The sequence below is a fragment of the Leptonychotes weddellii genome, chromosome 15 (genome assembly GCF_054177405.1).
Source record: "Leptonychotes weddellii isolate Sample4059 chromosome 15, ASM5417740v2, whole genome shotgun sequence".
Classification (NCBI taxonomy): Eukaryota; Metazoa; Chordata; class Mammalia; order Carnivora; family Phocidae; genus Leptonychotes; species Leptonychotes weddellii.
This window is the reverse complement of record NC_138383.1, coordinates 14404999-14424891: the sequence shown is the minus strand read 5'-3', so window position 1 is coordinate 14424891 and position 19893 is coordinate 14404999. Positions and strand designations below refer to the sequence as shown.

The 19893-nt window shown below is 50.2% G+C and overlaps 1 protein-coding gene across 3 annotated transcripts in view; it reads left to right on the top strand.

Moving 5' to 3' along the window:
- Window positions 1-2648: 2648 nt before the first annotated feature.
- MRC2 (mannose receptor C-type 2) overlaps window positions 2649-19893 on the top strand; it is a 57104-nt gene continuing 39859 nt past the window's right edge. For 2 of the 3 annotated variants that reach the window (XM_081804739.1, XM_081804738.1), the window contains exon 1: window positions 2651-3309. In XM_081804739.1, coding sequence (XP_081660865.1) covers window positions 3183-3309 — 127 coding nt within the window. In that variant the 5' untranslated portion in view covers window positions 2651-3182. Of the gene's footprint in view, window positions 3310-19893 lie in introns of all 3 variants that reach the window. The other variant, XM_081804740.1, reaches the window with a different exon arrangement.

The window sequence follows — 19893 nt, the reverse complement described above, 5'->3', positions numbered from 1 at the left end:
GCCTTCCCTTTATACATAACATTTAATTCTCAGAACAAGGTAGGAATTGTTGCCCTAAACTGGTTGTGAGGAACTCCGTAAACCCACAGTGCCTCTTGCTGGCTAACAGGGTCTGAAGGAGAGCCATTCCTCAGTATCGACTCTACCACAGCAGCTACCAGCCTGGCAAAACTCTCCCAGACCAGGTCACAGACCGTACCAGCTCCCGGCACCTAGCCTGATGCCTGGCTGTTCAGCTGAGCTTTAACAGGAATGGTGAGGAAGCTGTAGGCACAGAGGACACTGGCACTCTGTGGAAGTAGATGAGGGCCTGGGTGCTAGTGAAGGGTCCCTCCGAAAGCCCCAGCCCTCTCAGGACACCCACCACTCCCGCAGACTGGGACCATGTCCCCTTGACAGCTGCTGGTGTGCAGGACCTTTAAGCAGTGGGGGAATGACTGGATTCTCCAGGGAGAATGGCCCAGACATGGCCCAGCTCTCTGCCCTGCGAGCTCAAGATCTAAGACATGGTGGCCGCAGATGTGGGCCCGACAGTCAGCAGAAGACTGTGTAACCCTGACACGCTGGAGCAGGAAGTCTCACGCTCGGCAGAGACTAGGCTAGGGCCTCAGAGACTTGGACAGACATCTGTCCCTGAGAGTGCAATGCACTTGCGCTCCTCAGCCCAAGGGGCCATCTTCTCTGCCTGGAATATGGCAAAAATTGGGTCAGATTTTCCCCACTACATAAAACTCTTCTAGGGCTATGAGTGTTTGCTCACTTTGTTTCCCCAGCAGCTAGCACAGGGCTAGCCATCAGTGGTTGCTGAGTGGGTGAACGAAGAAATGAGAGAGCACCTCCTGTGTACTGGGGGCTCTGTGTACTGTGTAGACCGCACAGTAGTGGACTCTGGACCCACGTGATTCACTGGTGATGTCAGGTAGTTGGCTTCTGCCCTGCCGGTGGGAGGAAATGGTGGGGAAGGGAGATCCAATCCTGTTTCGGAACCTGGAGGGCTCCTTGGGTATCTTGCCTGAGTTCCCTTTCAGAGGAAAGGGGGCCCCTTGGTGAGGACGGTGGCCAGCACATCCAGAGATAAGTGAGCAGAGGGAAGCCTATAAGATGACTTCGAGAAGCATCATCCTGTGATTTGGGCTCTCAAGACAGCAAGAGAGCACTTAGTGAAGCTGGCCAGTTCTCAAACCCTGTAGATAACAGGACTGTGAGAAAGGAGAGGCCAAGAGGATGGTCTGCGAGCCCACCCCAGCACGGCCAGTCACCCGCAGAGCACTGGGATCCTGGGACATGCCACACCAAGATGTGTCCCATAGGGCAATGAAGCCACAGTGAGTCACCAGAAGGGACTTGGTTCTCTCAGACTGGCCCGAGCCAGCTGTGCAGTGCCAGGGGCTTCCGTGGCCTGGCTCCTAACCATTTTTTAGGGCCAAAGTATGGCTAGTAGGGATCTTTTCCAGGGGTGGACTGTAGGAGATTTCAGTGGGTGCTCACTGCAGCGCCCTGCAGCCTCTGGACTGACATTTGCCAAGAATCTCAGCCCAGTAAAGATAGATAGAGCTAAATGAGCATCTCAGGCCCCCGTACCCTTTTTTTTTTTTTTTTAACATTTTATTTATTTATTTGACAGAGACACAGTGAGATAGGGAACACAAGCAGGGGAGGTGGGAGAGGGAGACACAGGCTTCCTGCACCTTCCGATGCGGGGCTCTATGCAGGGCTGGGCTAGATGCGGGGCTCGATCCCAGGACCCTGGGGTCATGACCTGAGCGGAAGGCAGACGCTTAACAACTGAGCCACTCAGGTGCCCCTCGGGCCCCTGTACGTTTATTGCAGAGATGGGGAAAAGATTTATCCAAGGCAAGGGTCATTACAAAGGAGGGGAAAAAATTGAGTTTGTTATTTCCAAAAATAACACCGACGGGGACAGCACAGGAAACAATAAAAGTTGTATTACCGTTTCATAGTGTTTCTTATTTGATTACTCGTGGTGGGAGAACGTGAATCTCCTTTGTATTTAGGGTCTCTAAATGTCGCAGTCGGGCTCTGAGCCTATAGATCTCAAGTGACTTTTCCAGAGCCGCTCAGGGAATCAGAGGTAGAGCTGGGGCTAGATTCCAACATCCTGACTCGCAGTCCAGTGCTCTGCACTGCGGTGACCTGTTGCATAATACGGAATAACTGTGGACTGTCCTCCCTTTTAAGAAATTTTCATTTGGTTCTTTGCGACCGGCCAGCAGTACGGTTGCTGGCGAGAGTGAGGATGTCTGCCTGCTGGGACGTTCAGTGCACAGATTTTCCCTTAGATTCTGGATACAGCCCCAACTAGCAAAAGCACTGCACCCCTTTGCGCCAGGGACGCTGGCCCCGGGGTTACGCAAATGCTCAAACAAGACGTGCAAGTGTTTGCGCTCGGCACATGGCAGGGGCCCTTGCCTCCCCCTCCCCCAATCTTCGCCCTGGTGGCCGAGCCCTGGGCTCCGCCCCTCTCCCCCCAGACCGGGGGAGGGGTCCTCCTAGGCGTGGAGGTGGCGGAGGCTCGCTGGCTGCAGACGTCCGCAGAAAGGCGGGATACAGGGGGCGCCCGCGGCCCGAGTCTGGCCGCCTGGGTCGGCCGCGCGCCTCCGCCCCACCGGGCCTCGCAACCCAGGTCCCGCCACGCCGAAGTTTGCGGAAACTTTTGCAGTTGCTTCCCCGCCCGCGCCAGCCGGGGAGTTGTGACGCAGCGTCTGGGGCTCCAAGCCCGGACTGAGAAGAGAGGGAAGGCGGGGAGAGGGAGGGCGACGGAGAGCGAGAGAAAGAGCGCACGCCGGGGTCGTCCTCGACCCCGCAGATCCTCCTCTCCGCCTCCCCTTTCTTTCCCCCCTTGGCGCTCTCTCTGCGGCCGCGGCCGCGGCCCCGGCCCCGCGCCTCCTCCCCTTCCCCTCCCACGCTGCCCGCTTCCCTTCCCCTCTGCCCCTCAAACCCTCCTCCCGGGTTCTGCGCTCCTCCCTCCGCCCTCCCTCCGCCCGGCCAGCCTCCTTCCCTCCTCCCCTCTTCTCCCCGGGAGGCATCACTTCGTCCCGACCGGAGGAAGACGCGAGCCCCTCGCGGGCGGTCATCAGAGCCCCGCGCCCGCGCTGCCACCGCGCGCCGCGCCCGTGCGCCCTCGGTCCCCGCGTTCCCCAGCGCGGCGCCGCGCCGCGGGCATGGGGACCCGCCGGCCGGCCCCCGCGCCCTGGCCTCGTCACCTGCTGCGCTGCGTCCTGCTCCTCGGGGGTCTGCACCTCGGCCGCCCCGGCGCCCCCGGGGATGCCGCCGCCGCCGCCCTCCCGGGTAAGGCGCTGCCAACTTGGCCAACTTCGGGGGCCGGGCGGGGCGGGGGGACGCGCCGGGGAGCGGGCCGCTCTCGACTTTTCCCTCCTTTTTTTTCCCAGAAGCGCGTGTGCGTGTGCGTGCGTGTGTGTGTGTGTGCGTGTGTGTGTGTGTGTGAGTGAGACTAGGTTTTTAAAGATCGTCTGCGCTTTTCTGGAAGCGGGGTTGGGGGGAGAGGGGAGGAGGAGCGCGCCTGGAGGTGGGGGAGGACCTGAGTGGAACCAGATGTGGCAGGCGGCGGGGGAGGGGAGCCCGGGGGTCTCGAGCCGCCTCGGAGGAAGAGGGCGGGCTCCGCGAGGACCCCCGCCCCCGCCCCCGGACCACCCGGCGCCCTCGCTGCGCTGGGCCCGGAGACCTGCGTCCGGGGAAACCAGAGGCTCCGTCCGTCCAGGATCTCCCTCCAGGCCGCTCTCCTTGCTTTGCCTCAGGACCCCTGCGTTATGACTGTTTTCGAATTATTCGTCAGGGCTTGTTTGCCCTTCCTGGCATCTCGGGGATGTTTATATTTTCAACACTCGCCCTTCAAGGACAGCTTGTGGCATGTGGCAGCCGCGCTGTTTGAAGGGAGCTCTGTGGGGCAATTTCGTGCCCCCAGGATGCAGCGACAAGCTGGTCGCTGTGTTTGTGTGTGTGTGTGTGTGTGTGTGTGTGTGTGTGTGTGTGTGTGTGTGTGTGGTGGTGGTGGTGGTGTGTGGGTGGCTCTGACCGAACTGGCACCCCTCCAGTGTAGACAGACCTTGGGCCCCAAAAGAGCTGCTAAAGATGCAAAAATCCAACCAACAAAACAAAAAACCGAAGTTGTGCCTTCTCTTTCTGCTCTTTCAGAGGGTGACAGTGACGTGTGGGGACAGACAGACCCCTCAGCAGGAATCTGAGAGCTAAAGGGAAAGATCCACTTCCGGAGGGGGGGCTGTTGCAGGAGTCAAAGCTGGAACCGCCAGGGAGTGTAGTTATTACAGCCCCAGCGCTGGGCCCAGCTTTGTCTCGCTGGATGTTTAATTTGGGGACGGGGGTGAGTGAAAGGGGACAGTCAGTGCAGTGTTTGCAGTTTTGAGCAAAACCCGAACAGCCCCCTTGAGGGTCCGGGCTCTCTAGCCATGGCCGATGCTCACTCACTTGGCCCGCCCGGCGTGACGTAGAGGACCAAGACACGTATTTGCCCGATTGTGCGGATGGGAGTGGTGGGGTCTGGAGGGACCCATATTCACATCAAGTAGGCGCTCTCCCCCGCTGAACTCCAGACCCACCTGGAGTTGAATGTGAGACGCAAACCAGGCAGCATCGCCCTGCCCTCCGCAGGTCAAGGCACACCGGCTGTCCCCCTGCCTCCCAGCCCTCCTCCTGTGTCTTCTCCTCTGTGAAGGAACTCAGCAGACAGGCAGGGCGGGAGGGCTGGAGGAGGATGGCCATTCCAAGAGCCCCAGAGCACATTTTAAAGCCAGGCCAGGCCCTGGGAGAGTCGTGGCTAGAGTGCTGACTCGGCCCTTTCCCCCATGGAGCTTTCGACAGAGGGAGCTGGAAATGCGTGGTGAGGGGCCCCATCCGGGAGGACGCCTGGAGTGCCCCCTCTGCCTTCTGATTCCCCCCTCTCCTGGCTTCCCCCTCGGGCTGCGTCTCAGGACTTGTAGCCCCCACAGCCTCAGAGGGGGCCCCTTCGCAGTGGTATTGCTTTGATCACCCCCATCAGAAGCTTACGTATGGGCAGGGAGGAAGGCTAGGGGTGCGGCGGTGGGAGGATGGCTCCCCACAGCAGCTGCTGAGTAACAGGAGTGAGAAGTTGCTACCTGTGCAGTCCCTGCACATCATTGTCCCCTCTGCCCTGAATGCTCCTCCTCGAGGCCGAATTCCTTCCTCGATGCCCCTGTACCTGATGAATTTGGTAGTCCCCGGGAACAGTTTACTGGATCTTAACAGTCCGGGAAACGCTTGTGGGAGATGGGTTGGGCTTGGCAGGCCAGCGCTGCTGGGGCAGAACTTACCCTGGGGCCTGGGGTGTCTGCAGGTGGCTCTCTGACCACCAGCCGCGGAGCCCCGTGGGATGAGAGTAGGAGGCACCACGGCGCCCCTTGGGGGCGGGGAGGCAGCAGGTTGGCAGCGCCTTGTTTGTGTGTGATGGCAGCATCCATCTCTTCTCCACCTCCATGGGGTGCCCCACAAAGTGTGGCTGGAAGACGTCTTTGTTAACTGCCGCGTTGGTGCTCAAGGCTGAACCAAGTACTTGGGAAGGGTGGAAGTGTAGGCCACATCCTTGGAGAAATGAAACTTGTGCTGACGGCAGGAGAAAGTGTGTGGGGGACAAAGGGTCGCTAGGGCTCTCTGGAGGGAGGTTGGGCGGGACCAGGCTTTGCAGAGGCAGGGACCGGAGCAGAGAGGGAGACCCGGAAGGTGGGCTAGGCTGTCTGGGAATGATGTGGAAGCTTGCTGGGCTGGGGTGGAGAATTCTTGAGTGGGACGGAGGAGAAGCTCGAGTGAAAGGGGAAGCCGGCCAAGTGCCTGGGAGGCCAAAATGGGGGAGCCACTTGCTGGCTGGTGGTGGGGAACCCTTGGGGTTACTGGACAGAGGACTGAGGGGCAGATTGGAAGGAGGGTTGCTGGGAGCCCGCAAGGGATCAGGTATCCAGGTTGAGGAGCGGAAAAACTTTGGGAGATCTTCCTGTGGGGACAGATCCTGCTGTCTAGAGGACAGGGAGGGAGGTGTTCCATTTGAAAGGCAGCTGGTACTTGCTGCCCCTGCCAGTCAGCCAGACACATCGCCTGCACTTCCGGCCCAGCCCCCGGTGAGTCACGGAGTTCAGAGCCTTCTTACTTTCCCCACCCCCAAAACCCGGTCTTCCTTGCTCCAACCCTCTTGTCTTCTGTGGGCTGCCGGGGCCAGGGTGGTGGCTGGCTGAGCTGTGGTTGGCGCTGGGAGCCTGGCCTCCCCCCAGGTTCCCCTGGACAAGGTGAGGGTGCAGGCAGGGGAAGAGGAAGCCTGGGTCTTCGTTCCCATCTGTTCTCACGAGAGACATATTGCCTTTCTGATGCTTGCATGGTACAGTGATTTGGGCCGATGAGATGATTTCAGAAATACCATGAAAGTCTCAGAAGAGGATTCGTGTGGGTTCACCACTCATTTAAGCCCTGTTGCCCCCTGCGAAGGGATGAAGTGGTAACAGCAATGGCCACCATTATTCCTGTGCCAGGCCCCGGGGCCGAGTGCTCCACGGCAACAGCTCTTGTATCTCACAACCCTGGGAGGAGGCCCTTACCACCCATTTTACACACTGGCACTCAGCAGATGCGAGACGTCAAGTCACTTGCTCAAGGCCACACTGCCATACCACTAGAAGGTAAAAGCAAGATTTGAACTCAGGGGCGGCTACCGAGCCCAAACCCCTCAGTACCAGACCATGCTGCATCTCTGTGACTTAAACAGTGCGAGGGGATGTGTTCGGAAAGGCTGGAAAATCCCGCTTGATGGATTTTTCTCCAATAGCTCTAAGCCCTCTAGAACATCCTCTCGATGTGTCCTCCTCAAAGGAACCCTAGGAAGAGGGTAGAGTGGGCAACCCTCAGTTTATACCCTGGCTGTCAGGGTGCTTGTCTCTGCCCCGGTCCCACTGGGCCCAGGACGCAGGGACCAAGCCCCGTTCAGCGTCCTCAGGATATCTGAGGTGCATAAGCTGGTGACTGAAGGATGGAGGAGGAGCCAGCCCCGGCTCCGCCCCCCAGCATCCATAAATTCGCGACTGAAGGATGGAGGAGGAGCCAGCCCCAGCTCCAACCCCCAGCTTCCCAAAGGGCAGGGATTCATAGATTCATTCATTTGGTTTGATGGGCCTGCCCCGCACTGACAGCAGGGATGATGGTGGCCTGTTCTGAGCCCACCGCCTGCCTACACCTCCAGTAGGGGGTGGTCCCTGGACTCGGAGGGCCTGGGCATTGCTGACAGGAAGTGTCCCTTCCTGTTCGGTCCTTGGTGAGATGGGAGGGGCCGCTTCCCATGACTGGATCCTATAAATCTGGGCGGGGTGGGCCATGGCAGTGGTGACGCAGCTCTTGGATCTCACCCTGGGCACTGCCGATCCCCGTTACTCCTCAGCTAGGGGTGGTGTCCGTAAACAGGCAGGCTGGATGAAGGCCGCATCCTGGCATCTGTGACCCCAGGGACCTGCCAGCATCAGCCAGCTAGCTCCAGTCACTTAGAGGACAGATGGGGTTGGCCCCCAAACGTCATGCGTGGGGCCTGATTGGGAACTCCGGGGGTTAGTTCCTTTCCTGCCTTTCTCTGTCCTCTCCTGGCCCCTTTACAGTGCAGAGACCCCTCCCATCCTGCTTGGCAGGACCCGCGCTCTCGGCTTCACCTCAGCCCTGCCCTACCCTCCCCCCGCTTGGTTCCTCTGGTTCTGTTGCTAGATGATGGCTTTGAAATCTCAGCTTCTTTCCAGTTCCCCTGGCCCCCACTCCTTCCCCCGGTCCTCCTTTAGCATGCTCTGCCCCATCTCCCCTGAACCTTCCCTGCCGGCCCCCCAGCCCAGGCCTTTGCACACAACTTCCTCTGCCTGGGATGCCCTTCCCGTTTTCCTCCGTGGCCGTCGCTGCCCCTCCTTCCAAGACTCAGGATCCTGAGAAGGACGCAGAGGAGTCCCCGTCACTGCCCTGGGCTCACCTGAGCTAAGGGGAGACAGATACCCAGACGCTGCGTTTAGGGATAAACCCCAGCCTGGAGGAGAGGCCTTCTCTTTATCTCTCTCTCTCTGGGATCACCTCGAGGAGGACGGTGACCAGCTTTTGTCCTGAACTTGGACAAGCACCTTCCTATAGGGAAAAACAATAAGCCAGTTTCCCATCCTTTCAACTGGCATCCTCAGCAAGCGTTTGGAAAGGGAAGCGGTTGTGGTACTCCCCAGTGTAGACTGAGGCAGGAGCGTGGTGTGGCCAGGAATGTTCTCACCTCCCCTCTGTCCTCCAGAAATGTAAATCAGGACTGAGGTAATGCCACTCATCAGCTGTGTGACCTCGGGCAGAGACTCAATTTTCTTCATTTGTAAAATGGGAAGAATAAAACAATACCCCCTCCTTAGGGATATTGTAAGAATTACACGAAAATGAGATAATATGTGTATGAGATGCATGTCTGGTACAGAGTCATTTTTTAGCAAATAATATTAAATCGTTGCTATTTTTTTTTATTATTAGGAAGAGAGAACATGAATTTCAAGGGACTTAAATGTGAAAAAACAGTCCTCAACATACAAAATCCTAACTACAGCAGTTTTGTTGTTTTTTATTTTATTTATTTTTTTGTAACCAGGTTTTATTGTTTTTTGTTTGTTTGTTTTTTTAATTTATTTATTTGTCAGAGAGTGAGAGAGAGAAAGCATAGCAGGGGAAGCTGCAGGCAGAGGGAGAAGCAGGCTCCCTGCTGAGCAAGGAACCTGATGTGGGGCTCGATCCCAGGACCCCGGGATCATGACCTGAGCCGAAGGCAGACGCTTAACTGACTGAGCCACCCAGGCGTCCCTGTTGTTTTTTATTTTAATCGAAGCAGGTCTAACCCCATTACATCTTGGTGACACTTTGTTAACTACTCTAAGTGCCTAAAAATAACCATACTTCTTCCTTTTTCTGAACGTCAATTTAAATCCTAAAGAAAAAATAAAAACCTGTCCTCCACTGTTCTTGCTCCTAAAACCCCTCAACTCCGCACCCTCCCTCTTCACTTCCCTTCATCGTGAAGCTTCTCTAGCTGACCTTCACACGGGAACTGAGGAGTTTCCTAGCCTCTGGACTGTCAGTGTGAAAGCCCAGACGGTTCCAGGCAAACCGTCCAGGCAAACCGGAGCTGCTCCCTGACCGCTGGTCACTGTGGGGTGCTGCCTCCCCCTGGTCGCGGTAGCTAGGCTCCCTAATTACTAATTTCAGTGACCCTCCTCAGGCCTCACCTTGCAGCATGGCGGCTGCTGTTGCTAACCTCAGTGTGAAGAACGCTTGCTCAGCGGAAAACAGACCATACAGAAGTAAAGTGTAAGCAGTTTGAGGTCCTCCCTCCCCTCAGCCCCGGGCTTGTAGTAACCCCTGTCAGTTATTCATGACGTCGTCTCCTGTTTTTTATAATTGGCACACACACACACACACAAATACTCCTTTTACACAGAGGGGACCCCATTTTATTCTGTATAATGTGATCAGATAATTTTTATTTTGTTTTTTTAAAAAAGATTTTATTTTTTTTATTTTTTAAGATTTTATTTATTTATTTGAGACAGAGAGAATGAGAGAGAGCAAGCACATGAGAGGGGGGAGGGTCAGAGGGAGAAGCAGACTCCCTGCCGAGCAGGGAGCCCGATGCGGGACTCGATCCCGGGACTCCAGGATCACGACCTGAGCCGAAGGCAGTCGCTTAACCAACTGAGCCGCCCAGACGCCCAAAGATTTTATTTATTTGAGAGAGCGAGCATGGGGACTGGGGAGCAGAGGGAGAGGGAGAAGCAGGCCTCCCGCAGAGCAGGGAGCCCGATGCGGAGCTCGATCCCCGGACCCTGGGATCATGACCTGAACCGAAGGCAGACGCTTAACTGACTGAGCCACCCAGGCGCCCCCAGATAATTTTATTTTATAATATTCCTGCATATCTTTCCATGGCAGGCTATAGAGCTGCCGCATCCTTAATAGCACTCAGGATCCCACTGTACGGCTGTACACACATCTGCTTTCCTAAGGATGGACACTTTTTTGAAAATTCTCTCTTCCTCTGGCCTTTGTTGCTCATTTTGTGTATGTGGTCTCTGCCTCCTGTCTTCCCTCCATCCTCAGTCCAGAGCCCGCATTGCTGCCCCATTGGCTCCTAAAAGGCAGCTTTCATCCTCCCCAGAACAAAGTCTGAACTTACAGAATTGGGAATTCGAGGCCTTCCGAGTTCGGGTTTGGCCCAGCGAAGCCTCTGCTCATGCTTTTCTCCGGGCCAGGAGCACCTGGTCCCACAGGTCCAAGTCCTAGCTCAGACCTGAGTCCTTCCAGTTGCCCTCAGCTGGAAGAATCCTTGCTTTCCAGAGCTCCTGTCGTCACGGCCACCTGCCAGGTGCAGCCACTTCCTCTCTTCCTAGACTCCAGGACAGGCATTTACAGCCCTGCACTGGCCCAGCACAGCGCCTTGGACACAGTGGTATTAGTAAGTACTTATGGAAACAAAAAAAGAGGAAAGAAAGAAAGAGCAAACAAGTGTTCCAAAGAGCACCCCTCCCGCCCAGTTTTATTGTGGTATAATTGACATATAACATTGTATTAGTTCAAGATATACAGCATAATGATTTGAAATACATATACATTGGAAATGATTGCCCCACTAAGTTCAGTTAACATCCATTACCTCACGTGGCTACAGAGTTTTTTTTCTTATGATGCAAATTTTTTTTTGTAGTAGAAAGGCAATAAGAGTTATCCTTCCAGAGTTTTAGATGATGTCATGATCATGAAAAACATATGCCACTGAATTAAAATAAACAGGAAAAAAGTCCAGTGAACTGGAATAAATTCCAGAAGTAGATTTAAACTCATTATAAGAACCTAATGGAAGACAAAACCAGGAACAACACACTAACAAGGAAAACAATCTTTACTTTTAAATGTCACTGGACAATTGGATTACAATTAAAAATTTAATTTCAATTCGTAGCTGATCACAGTGGAGGAACTTCAGATGGCAAGTTGTCGCGTGGAAAGTGCCAAGATCACAAGAAATTGAAGAAATTAACTTTCTTTAAATATGTAATTAAACTAGCAAAATGAGAACACCTAATCTCGGCAGAGCTATGGAGAAACCAATATGTATAACTAGCACCCTCTAAATTATAAATTGGTTCAGGGGTACCTGGGTGGCTCAGTCGTTAAGCGTCCACCTTCGGCTCGGGTCATGATCCCAGGGTCCTGGGTTCGAGCCCCGCATCGGGCTCCCTGCTCAGCAGGAAGCCTGCTTCTCCCTCTCCCACTCCCCCTGCTTGTGTTCCCTCTCTCGCTGTGTCTCTCTCTGTCAAATACATAAAAAAAAAAAAAAAAAAATCTTAAAAAAAAATTATAAATTGGTTCAGTTTTTCAGGATTCAGTCTTTCAGACATTATGTAAGAAACTATACAAGACTTCATATCCTTTGACCTCGTAATTCCATTTTGGGGAATTTATTTTTTTTTATTTTTTTAAGATTTTATTTATTTATTTGAGAGAGAGAGAGCATGAGGGGGAGAGGGTCAGAGGGAGAAGCAGACTCCTCACCGAGCAAGGAGCCCGATGTGGGACTCGATCCCGGGACTCCAGGATCATGACCTGAGCCGAAGGCAGTCGCTTAACCAACTGAGCCACCCAGGCGCCCCATTTTGGGGAATTTATAAGGCATTAATCCCAAGGAGAAAAAAATGCTCATAGTAGTGCTATTTATAGTAGCAAAACAAGCTGGAAACCATTTAAATGCCAGATGATAAGATTATGGCTAAGCAAACTAAGATATCTTAACACGATGGACAATTTATGTAGCTCTACACGACAAATACACAGCTAATGTCAGTACACAGAAATAAGTCTAACTAGGCAAATTCTCATGACCACAAGGCAATCTTACAAAATCATATACACACACCAGTAACAAGTGGAGAGGCATGTCTGACACAGACATTCATCTTTTCATTCATTCATTTAACTGTTTTGGTTCTGTTTTCCTGAGCACTGAAGTGTGCCAGGCATAGTATAGTATTTGGTGCTGAGGATGCCGTGGTGAACATGGCTTCTGCCTTCCCGAAGCTTGTATTTTGAAAGTAATTCCCCCAAAATAGGGAGCAGCATAGAGTCAAATGTTCACTGATTCCATTTTAGGTGTAATTTTTAAGTTCATTAAAAGAAAGATGGGAGGGGCGCCTGGGTGGCTCAGTGGCTTAAGGGTCTGCCTTCGGCTCAGGTTATGATCCCGGGGTCCTGGAATCGAGCCCCACATTGGCCTCCCTGCTCAGCAAGGAGCCTGCTTCTCCCTCTGCTCCTCCCTCCTGCTTGTGCTTGTGCACTCGCGCTCTCTCTCTCTGACAAATAAATAAATAAAATCTTAAAAAAAAAAAAAAAGACCCTCTGCCTCTCCACCCCCCCCACTCTCTCTCTAAAATAAATAAACAAATCTTAAAAAAAAAAAAAAAAGGATGGAAGCCATAGACATCTCTGAAATCTCAGACATGGGATCGGGAACCTGTCTGAGAGGAGAGAGAATAGCCCTGAGTGAGACCAGCCTGGGCAAGTAGGAATTCAACTGGAAACAGCCTTATAAGTCAGTCTTGGTCCCCGAGGAAGGATTTTCTGGTATAACCCCAGAGATGCTTAACCTAACTTCTGAAGGCTCTGAGGATATAAGAGCAATGGTGGTTTAGAAAGAGCCTGGAAGCACTGTTTATAATAGCCAAAACAAAAACAAAATGTGCATTGAAAGAAATATGGATGGGGCGCCTGGGTGGCTCAGTTGGTTGAGCGTCCGACTTTCGATTTTGGCTCAGGTCGTGATCTCAGGATGGTCAGATCTAGTCCTGCGTTGGGCTCTGAGTCTGCTTGAGATTCTCTCCCTCTGCCCCTCCCCCGCTGTACTCTCCCTCTCTCTAAAATTAATAAGTAAATCTTAAAAAAAAAGAAAGAAATATAGATAAATTACATGGTGAACTATAATGCAGCAGTGAAACCAGTGAACCTCAGCTACACATATTATCATGGGTGAATCTTAGAGATATAATATTGAGTGGGGAAAAAAAAATCCCGGAGTACTACTTTGGTATCATACTCTTTATCAAACCATTGGAAAAGCTGAAAAAATAATGAGCACTCAAATACTCTCACCTAGAGGCACCACCTGTTAACATTTTGCCACATTTGCTTTACCTCACTGTGTGTGTGTGTGTGTGTGTGTGTTTCTGTCTGTCTGGTGAAGATTTGAGTGACATTTCACACCTAAATACTTCATCATGTATCAACTAAAAATGAAGACATTCTCCTTTATAACCATAGTACCATAATGACATTCAAGAAATACAGCATACAACAATTCTTTTTCTAATATGCAGTCCATGTTTGGATTTCTCTAGTTGTCCCAATAATACCCCTTTTCAGCTGTTTTTTGTTTTTGTGTTTGTTTTGTTAAGGTCCAGGATCCAATTCAGTGGCCTGTCTTTTCAATCTCCTTTATTTTACAATAGTAACTTGGTCTTTTTGTCTTTTACAGTATTGCATTTTTGATGACTTCAGGCCAGTTGTTTTGTAGAATGTCCACAGTCTATATTTGTCTGATGTTCACTCAATACATTCATGTTAAACATTTTTGGAAAGAAACGTACATGCGTGATGCTGTGTCCTTTCCATTGTATCACATTAAGTAGGTTTGTTCCCCTATTGGTAATGCTAACTTGGTCACTTGGTTCAGGTTGTTTACCAGATCTCTCCACTAAAAAGATAAAAGATACCTTTTCCCCTTTGTATTTAGTAGATAATCTAAGGAATTTCAACTAAACCAAGGAAAGGAACACCTAAAAAGCAAAGTTGTTCACAGCAGCATTATTCCTAATGACCCCAAACTGAAATCCAGCCCCAACTGAAAACTACCCAAATGCCCATCAATAGTAGAAGGGATAAATTATGGTAGCTCCACCCAAGTGAATAGTATAGAGCAATGAGGGGCGCCTGGGTGGCTCAGTCAGTTAAAATGTTGGCCCTCAGCAGACTCCTTGATCCTGGAGTCCCACGATAGAGCCCCACCTCCCGCTCCCTGCTCAGTAGGGAGTCTGCTTCTCCCTCTCCCTCTGCCCCTCCCCCCACTCATGCGCGCATAGTCTCTCTCTCTCTCTCTCAATTAAATAAAAATAAAATCTTTCGAGCAATGAATGAGAATGAACAATCCACAACTACATGCAACAATGTGGATGAAGCTCACAAACACTGAGCCAGATGCAAGGGAGCTCATGCCATATTATCCCATCAATATAAAACATAAGAAAGAGGCAAAACTGATCTATTCTGTTCGAAATCAGGAGAACGGTTACCATTAGCGAGAGAAGTTGTGACCAGAAAGGGTCTTAAATAGAATTTAAAAAGAACAACGACCAGGGAAGAGAGATCTGTTAATGTATATGGCAAGAAGCTCATATAAGCCAATGAGGAAAAACACATTTTCAGGCATCTAAAATCAGAATAGGTAAGACCGCAAAGGCTGTGAGCAGAGTTCACAAAGAAGACGAGTAGCAATGTCTAATAAGCCTGTGGAACATGTTTAAAATTCCACGCCTGACAATAGTGCCAACAAAGACTGATGTAACAACATGTTTAATATAACATTATTTATCATTATGGAAATCTCTTTATAAGTTGAAGGCTATTAATAATGAATAAATGAAATGTGGTATATCGCCGCATGGAATATCATACAGCCATTAAAATGGTTTTTACAAAAGTTTTTGGAGACAGAAAAATCCTTTTGCTGAAATATTAAGTACAAGAACAAGATTCAAAAACGTGTGCATAGATGTGTGATGTATCTGCATATATAATATGTACATGTATACATATGTATATTTATAATATATACATATACATGAACACGTATTTTGATTGTATAGACATTGTTAGAAAAGTTACATCAAAATTTAACAGAAGTTATAGGTCATATTCTACTGTGCTATACTACATTGTGTTATATAATATCTAACAGGGGTGATTATAGATAAGGCCTTTTTTTCTTTGAACACGGCTGCATTTTCAGCAACGGAGAGACCGGGCAACTTTCTCCTCGCCTAACCACGTGACGCCAGCAGCACTTCCCCCCGCCGCCCCGACTCCCATCACGTAACTGGTCCGAGCCCGCGGCACGTGACTCGACGGAGCCAATCAGAGGCTCCGGGGGCGGTCCTTTCCCGGCGGCCGGGCGCCAAGGGAGTTCTGTGGGGCTGCTGTTCGCCGGGCGGAGATTGCCTGGCTCTGCCAGGCGGGAGGGAAGCTGGGGAGCGGGGTGCGCGGCCCTGGGGACTGAGACCCTGGCTGCAGTTCTCCCCCGCCGCTGCTCGCACGCCCCTCCCCCCCTTTTTTAAGCGACAGTTTGGAGTCGGGCCTTCGCACTTTGCGGGCGGAGAGGGCTGGCGGGCGGGGGAGCCTCGGCCTCAGGGCGGGTTGCCTCCGCCCCAGCAGGGTCGCGGTGCGGCGGTAGGGAGCCATCTCGACGCTCTTCTCGTCCGCAACCCTCCAAACGCGAGCCTGCGCCTCTTCCCCTTGCACTTAGCCGTCGGGTGTTTACAGAAGGGGCAGGGGCAGAGAGAACTTACTGAAGAGCGGGACACAGAATTCTATAAGCACCCAGTAGGAATACGTATGTCCCAGACTGGAGAGCAGATCAGAAAGGCGCCTAAGCTAGGGGACAGGCTTTTGGAAGGGTTTCTGCTTTTTAAAAATTTTTCTGCTTTTTAAAATGTTTCTATATAACTGCAACAAATGGAGACCACACTAATATTTACTAAGCGCATAAAGTCTGTCAGAGTCAGTGTTGGGCAATTCCACGAATACTCTTAAGCCTCCCATTCCTCCTTTTCACAGATAAGGAAATTGAGCCAGAGAAACTTAGAGCCAGGATTACATAGATGGTGAGCGGCAAAGCCAGGGATGCAATGCGGGCCTGTTTGGTTCCCTCCATGGTCTTCTTTTGTTTTATAAATAAATAAGTGTTGATTAAAATATAATGAACATTTGTGAACCCACCACCTAATCCAAGACAGAACAGTCCAATTCTTCTATCTAGCTACGTGCTTCTCCTGTCTTCCTCCTCCTTCCCACCAACCCAATCTCTGTCCTGAATCTTGTTTATCAAGCCCTTGTTTTTAAAATTTTTAATTCTTTTTTTTTTTAAGATTTTATTCATTTATTTGACAGAGACACAGCGAGAGAGGGAACACAAGCAGGGGGAGTGGGAGAGGGAGAAGCAGGCTTCCCACCGAGCAGGGAACCTGATGCGGGGCTCGATCCCAGGACCCTGGGACCATGACCTGAGCCGAAGGCAGACGCTTAAAGACTGAGCCACCCAGGCGCCCCTAATTCTTTTTTTTTTTTTTTTAAGATTTTATTTATTTATTTGAGAAAGTGAGAGAGCACAAACAGAGGGAGAATGATAGGGGGAGAGGGAGAAGCAGACTCCCTGCTGTGCAAGGAGCCTGATGCAGGATTCCATCCCAGGGTCCTGGGATCATGACCAGAGCCGAAGGCAGATGCCCAACCGACTGAGCCACCCAGGCACCCATAAAATGTTTAATTCTTTAAATATAAGTACAGGAAAATAAACATATGAATGTTCAGTTCAATGAGTTTTCACAAACTGAACACACCCATGTAACCAGGGCTCAGATCCAGCAAATAAGAACATTACCAGTGTTCCAAGTGCTTTTAAGATGTTCCATAGCCTAATTAGACATGGATTTTGTGTGTGTGTGTGTGTATGTGTGTGTGTGTGAACTGTGTTCATATCTTTGATCATCTTATCTCTTCAGATCTTAGTGGTTTAAAATTATCGGGGTTTCTATATTTTTCTTACTGATTTATATAAGCTTTTGACATATTTGTTACAAATATCTTCCCATTTGTTTTTCAGTTAAAATTTTGATTTGGGGGGCACCTGGCTTGCTCGGTAGGTGGAGCATGTTCTGGAGGGTTGTGAGTCTGAGCCCCAGGTTGGATGTAGAGATTACTTAAAAAATCTTTAAAAAAAAAAAAATTTTTTTTTTTTTAATTTGGGAAATGTCTCTTTAATCTTCCCGCCCTCCACACACTTGGTCTTTTAGTAAGGTATAGAAAGCCTTTTGGGGTCAGATTGGGTTCTTCCCTTCAGGGGAAGGCTCATGATGACCCCTTTGAGGTCCCCCTATCTTTTCTGTTTGACTAATCCTCCTTCCTTCCCTAGCCCCTCAGCAGCACATCTAAACTTGTGGGAATCTTCAGTTAGTGAACGTAAATGAGGCTGCAAAAAAGATGAGGTTCCATATATATTTTTTCAAGATAAGAATACATTTTCAGGGAGCCTGGCTGGCTGAGTCGGCAGAGCAGGCGACTCTTGATCTCCACATCATGAGTTCGAGCCCCACATTGGGCGTAGAGACTACTTTAAAAAATACATTTTCATGATTGTAAAAACTTGCAGTTATTTATAGCACACAATCAAATAATAGGAAAAGTTACCAAAAAAGAAAAATTACCTGAAACCTCATCACTAAGAAAACCACTGTTAACATTTTGGAGAATATCCTTCCAAATTGCCTCTCCTCAGGGGTGCCTGGGTGGTTCAGTTGGTTGAGGGTCTGACTCTTGGTTTTGGCTAGGGGTCATAATCTCAGGGTTGTGAGATTGAGCCCTGCATGGGGCTCTGCGCTTAGCACGGAGTTTGCTTGTCCCTCTCCCTCTGCTCCTCCCCCTGCTGGCATGAGTTCTCTCTCTCTCTCGCTCTCTCTCTCTCAAATAAAGAAACAAAATCTAAAAAAAAACCCCAAAACTTCAAATCGCCTCTCCTCCCTCTCCCTCTTCCTTTATGAGACTTGGCATAAATGTTTTCATATTGTTTTGGAACATGCTTTCATGTGCCAATACGTCATCAATGTATTTCCACCCAACATTTCTATTGGTTGGGTAGGATTCCATTGTATGGATGTACCATAACTTAGCCCTTGTTGGACAACATTTGGGTCATTTCTCATTTCACTGTTATAGATACCCCTGTATGCATCTTAGCACATTGGACCTGCAAACTGATGGGGATCCTGATGCAGGGTGAGAAGGTGGCTTCATTGGCATCAATTTAATGCCTCTGGGCTCACCCAGCTTCTTTGTTGTTAGGGGTCTCTGCTCCTTGGCACATGACTAGGTGTGCAGTCTCTCCCATCTATAGACTCTCTCGAGGAGCATCTCTTCTGGTTCATTCCTTTAATCTCCCTTTCCAGATGGGCTGAATTTAGTGTAGAACTCTGCACATATAAGTTGAGGTCACTTCGAGTTAAGTTTGAAACAAAGGACAGATAGACACACACACACACACTATCTTTTTTATTTATTTATTTTTAAAATATTTTATTTATTTGAGAGAGAGAGATCATGAAAGAGAGATCATGAGCAGGGGGGAGGGGTAGAGGGAGAAGCAGACTCCCCACTGAGCAGGGAGCCCGATGTGGGACTCTATCCCAGGACCCTGGGATCATGACCTGAGCCAAAGGCAGATGCTTAGCTGACTGAGCCACCCAGGTGCCCTCTATCTTTTTTAAATTAGCAAATATGTTCATTGTAGAAAATGCAAAGAAGAGAAAAAAACAATCACCAGCTATCCCATAAGTCAGTGATAAGCACTGTTGACATTTAGTGTATACAGTGGTTCTAGAACTCTGGTGTGCCTGGGAATCTCATTTACAATCCAGATACTCCTTTGCCCTGAGGTTCTAATTCAGTAGGTCTGTTGCTGGGCCTGGGCACTTGCATTGCTCCTCAGGCAACTTGGACACTCAAGTTTAAGAACAAGAAAGCAAAAATGTTGTTCCAGACTTAACTTGATTTAAAAGGAAATAGAAATGAGGTCATATTATACATTTGGGTTCTTTAAAAAACATTTACGTAATCTCTACACCCAATGTGGGGCTTGAACTAACGACCCCGAGATCAAGAGTCACATGCTCTTCTGACTGAGCCAGCCAGGCGCCCCGCATTAGGTTTTGGTTTAATTAAAATGTGAACCTCTATCCATGTCTAAATACTCTTTTAAAAATGTATTTCTGTTGTCTGCATAGTGTTCCATTGCATGAGGGTGTTTAGGGTTACTCAGTACCATGTTGTTGGACATTCCCTCCAATCATTGCTGTTGCAAATAACTCTGTGTGGTTAAATCTTTGCATAGATTCCTAATTATTTCCTTTTTTTTTTTTTTAAGATTTTATTTATTTATTTGACAGAGAGAGACACAGCAAGAGAGGGAACACAAGCAGGGGGAGTGGGAGAGGGAGAAGCAGGCTTCCCACCGAGCAGGGAGCCCGATGCGGGCCTCGATCCCAGGACCCTGGGATCATGACCCGAGCCGAAGGCAGATGCTCAACCGACTGAGCCACCCAGGCGCCCCAGATTCCTAATTATTTCCTTAAGTTAAATTCCTATGAAGTGAGTTCTGGGGTCAAAGCGTTTGTTCTTTCGAAAGCTTTTTGGTTGTTTTTTAAGATTTTATTTATGAGAGAGAGAGAGCGCTCACGAACGAGAGAGCACAAGCAGGGGGAGCGGCAGAGGGAGAGGGAGAAGTATGCTCCCCACTGAGCAGGGAGCCTGACACGGGACTTGATTCCAGGACTGTGAGATCATGACCTGAGCCGAAGGCAGACATTGAACCGCTTAACCTACTGAGCCACCCAGGTGCCCATGAAAGCTTTTGATATACGTTGCGAAATTCTCCTCCAGGGAAGTTGCCCTCCTACTACTATGTAGGTTGCTACTACTACCACAAGCTCACTTTTTGCTGAGTAGGCCCGTGAGGTCTTTCCATCCGTGGTCTCAACC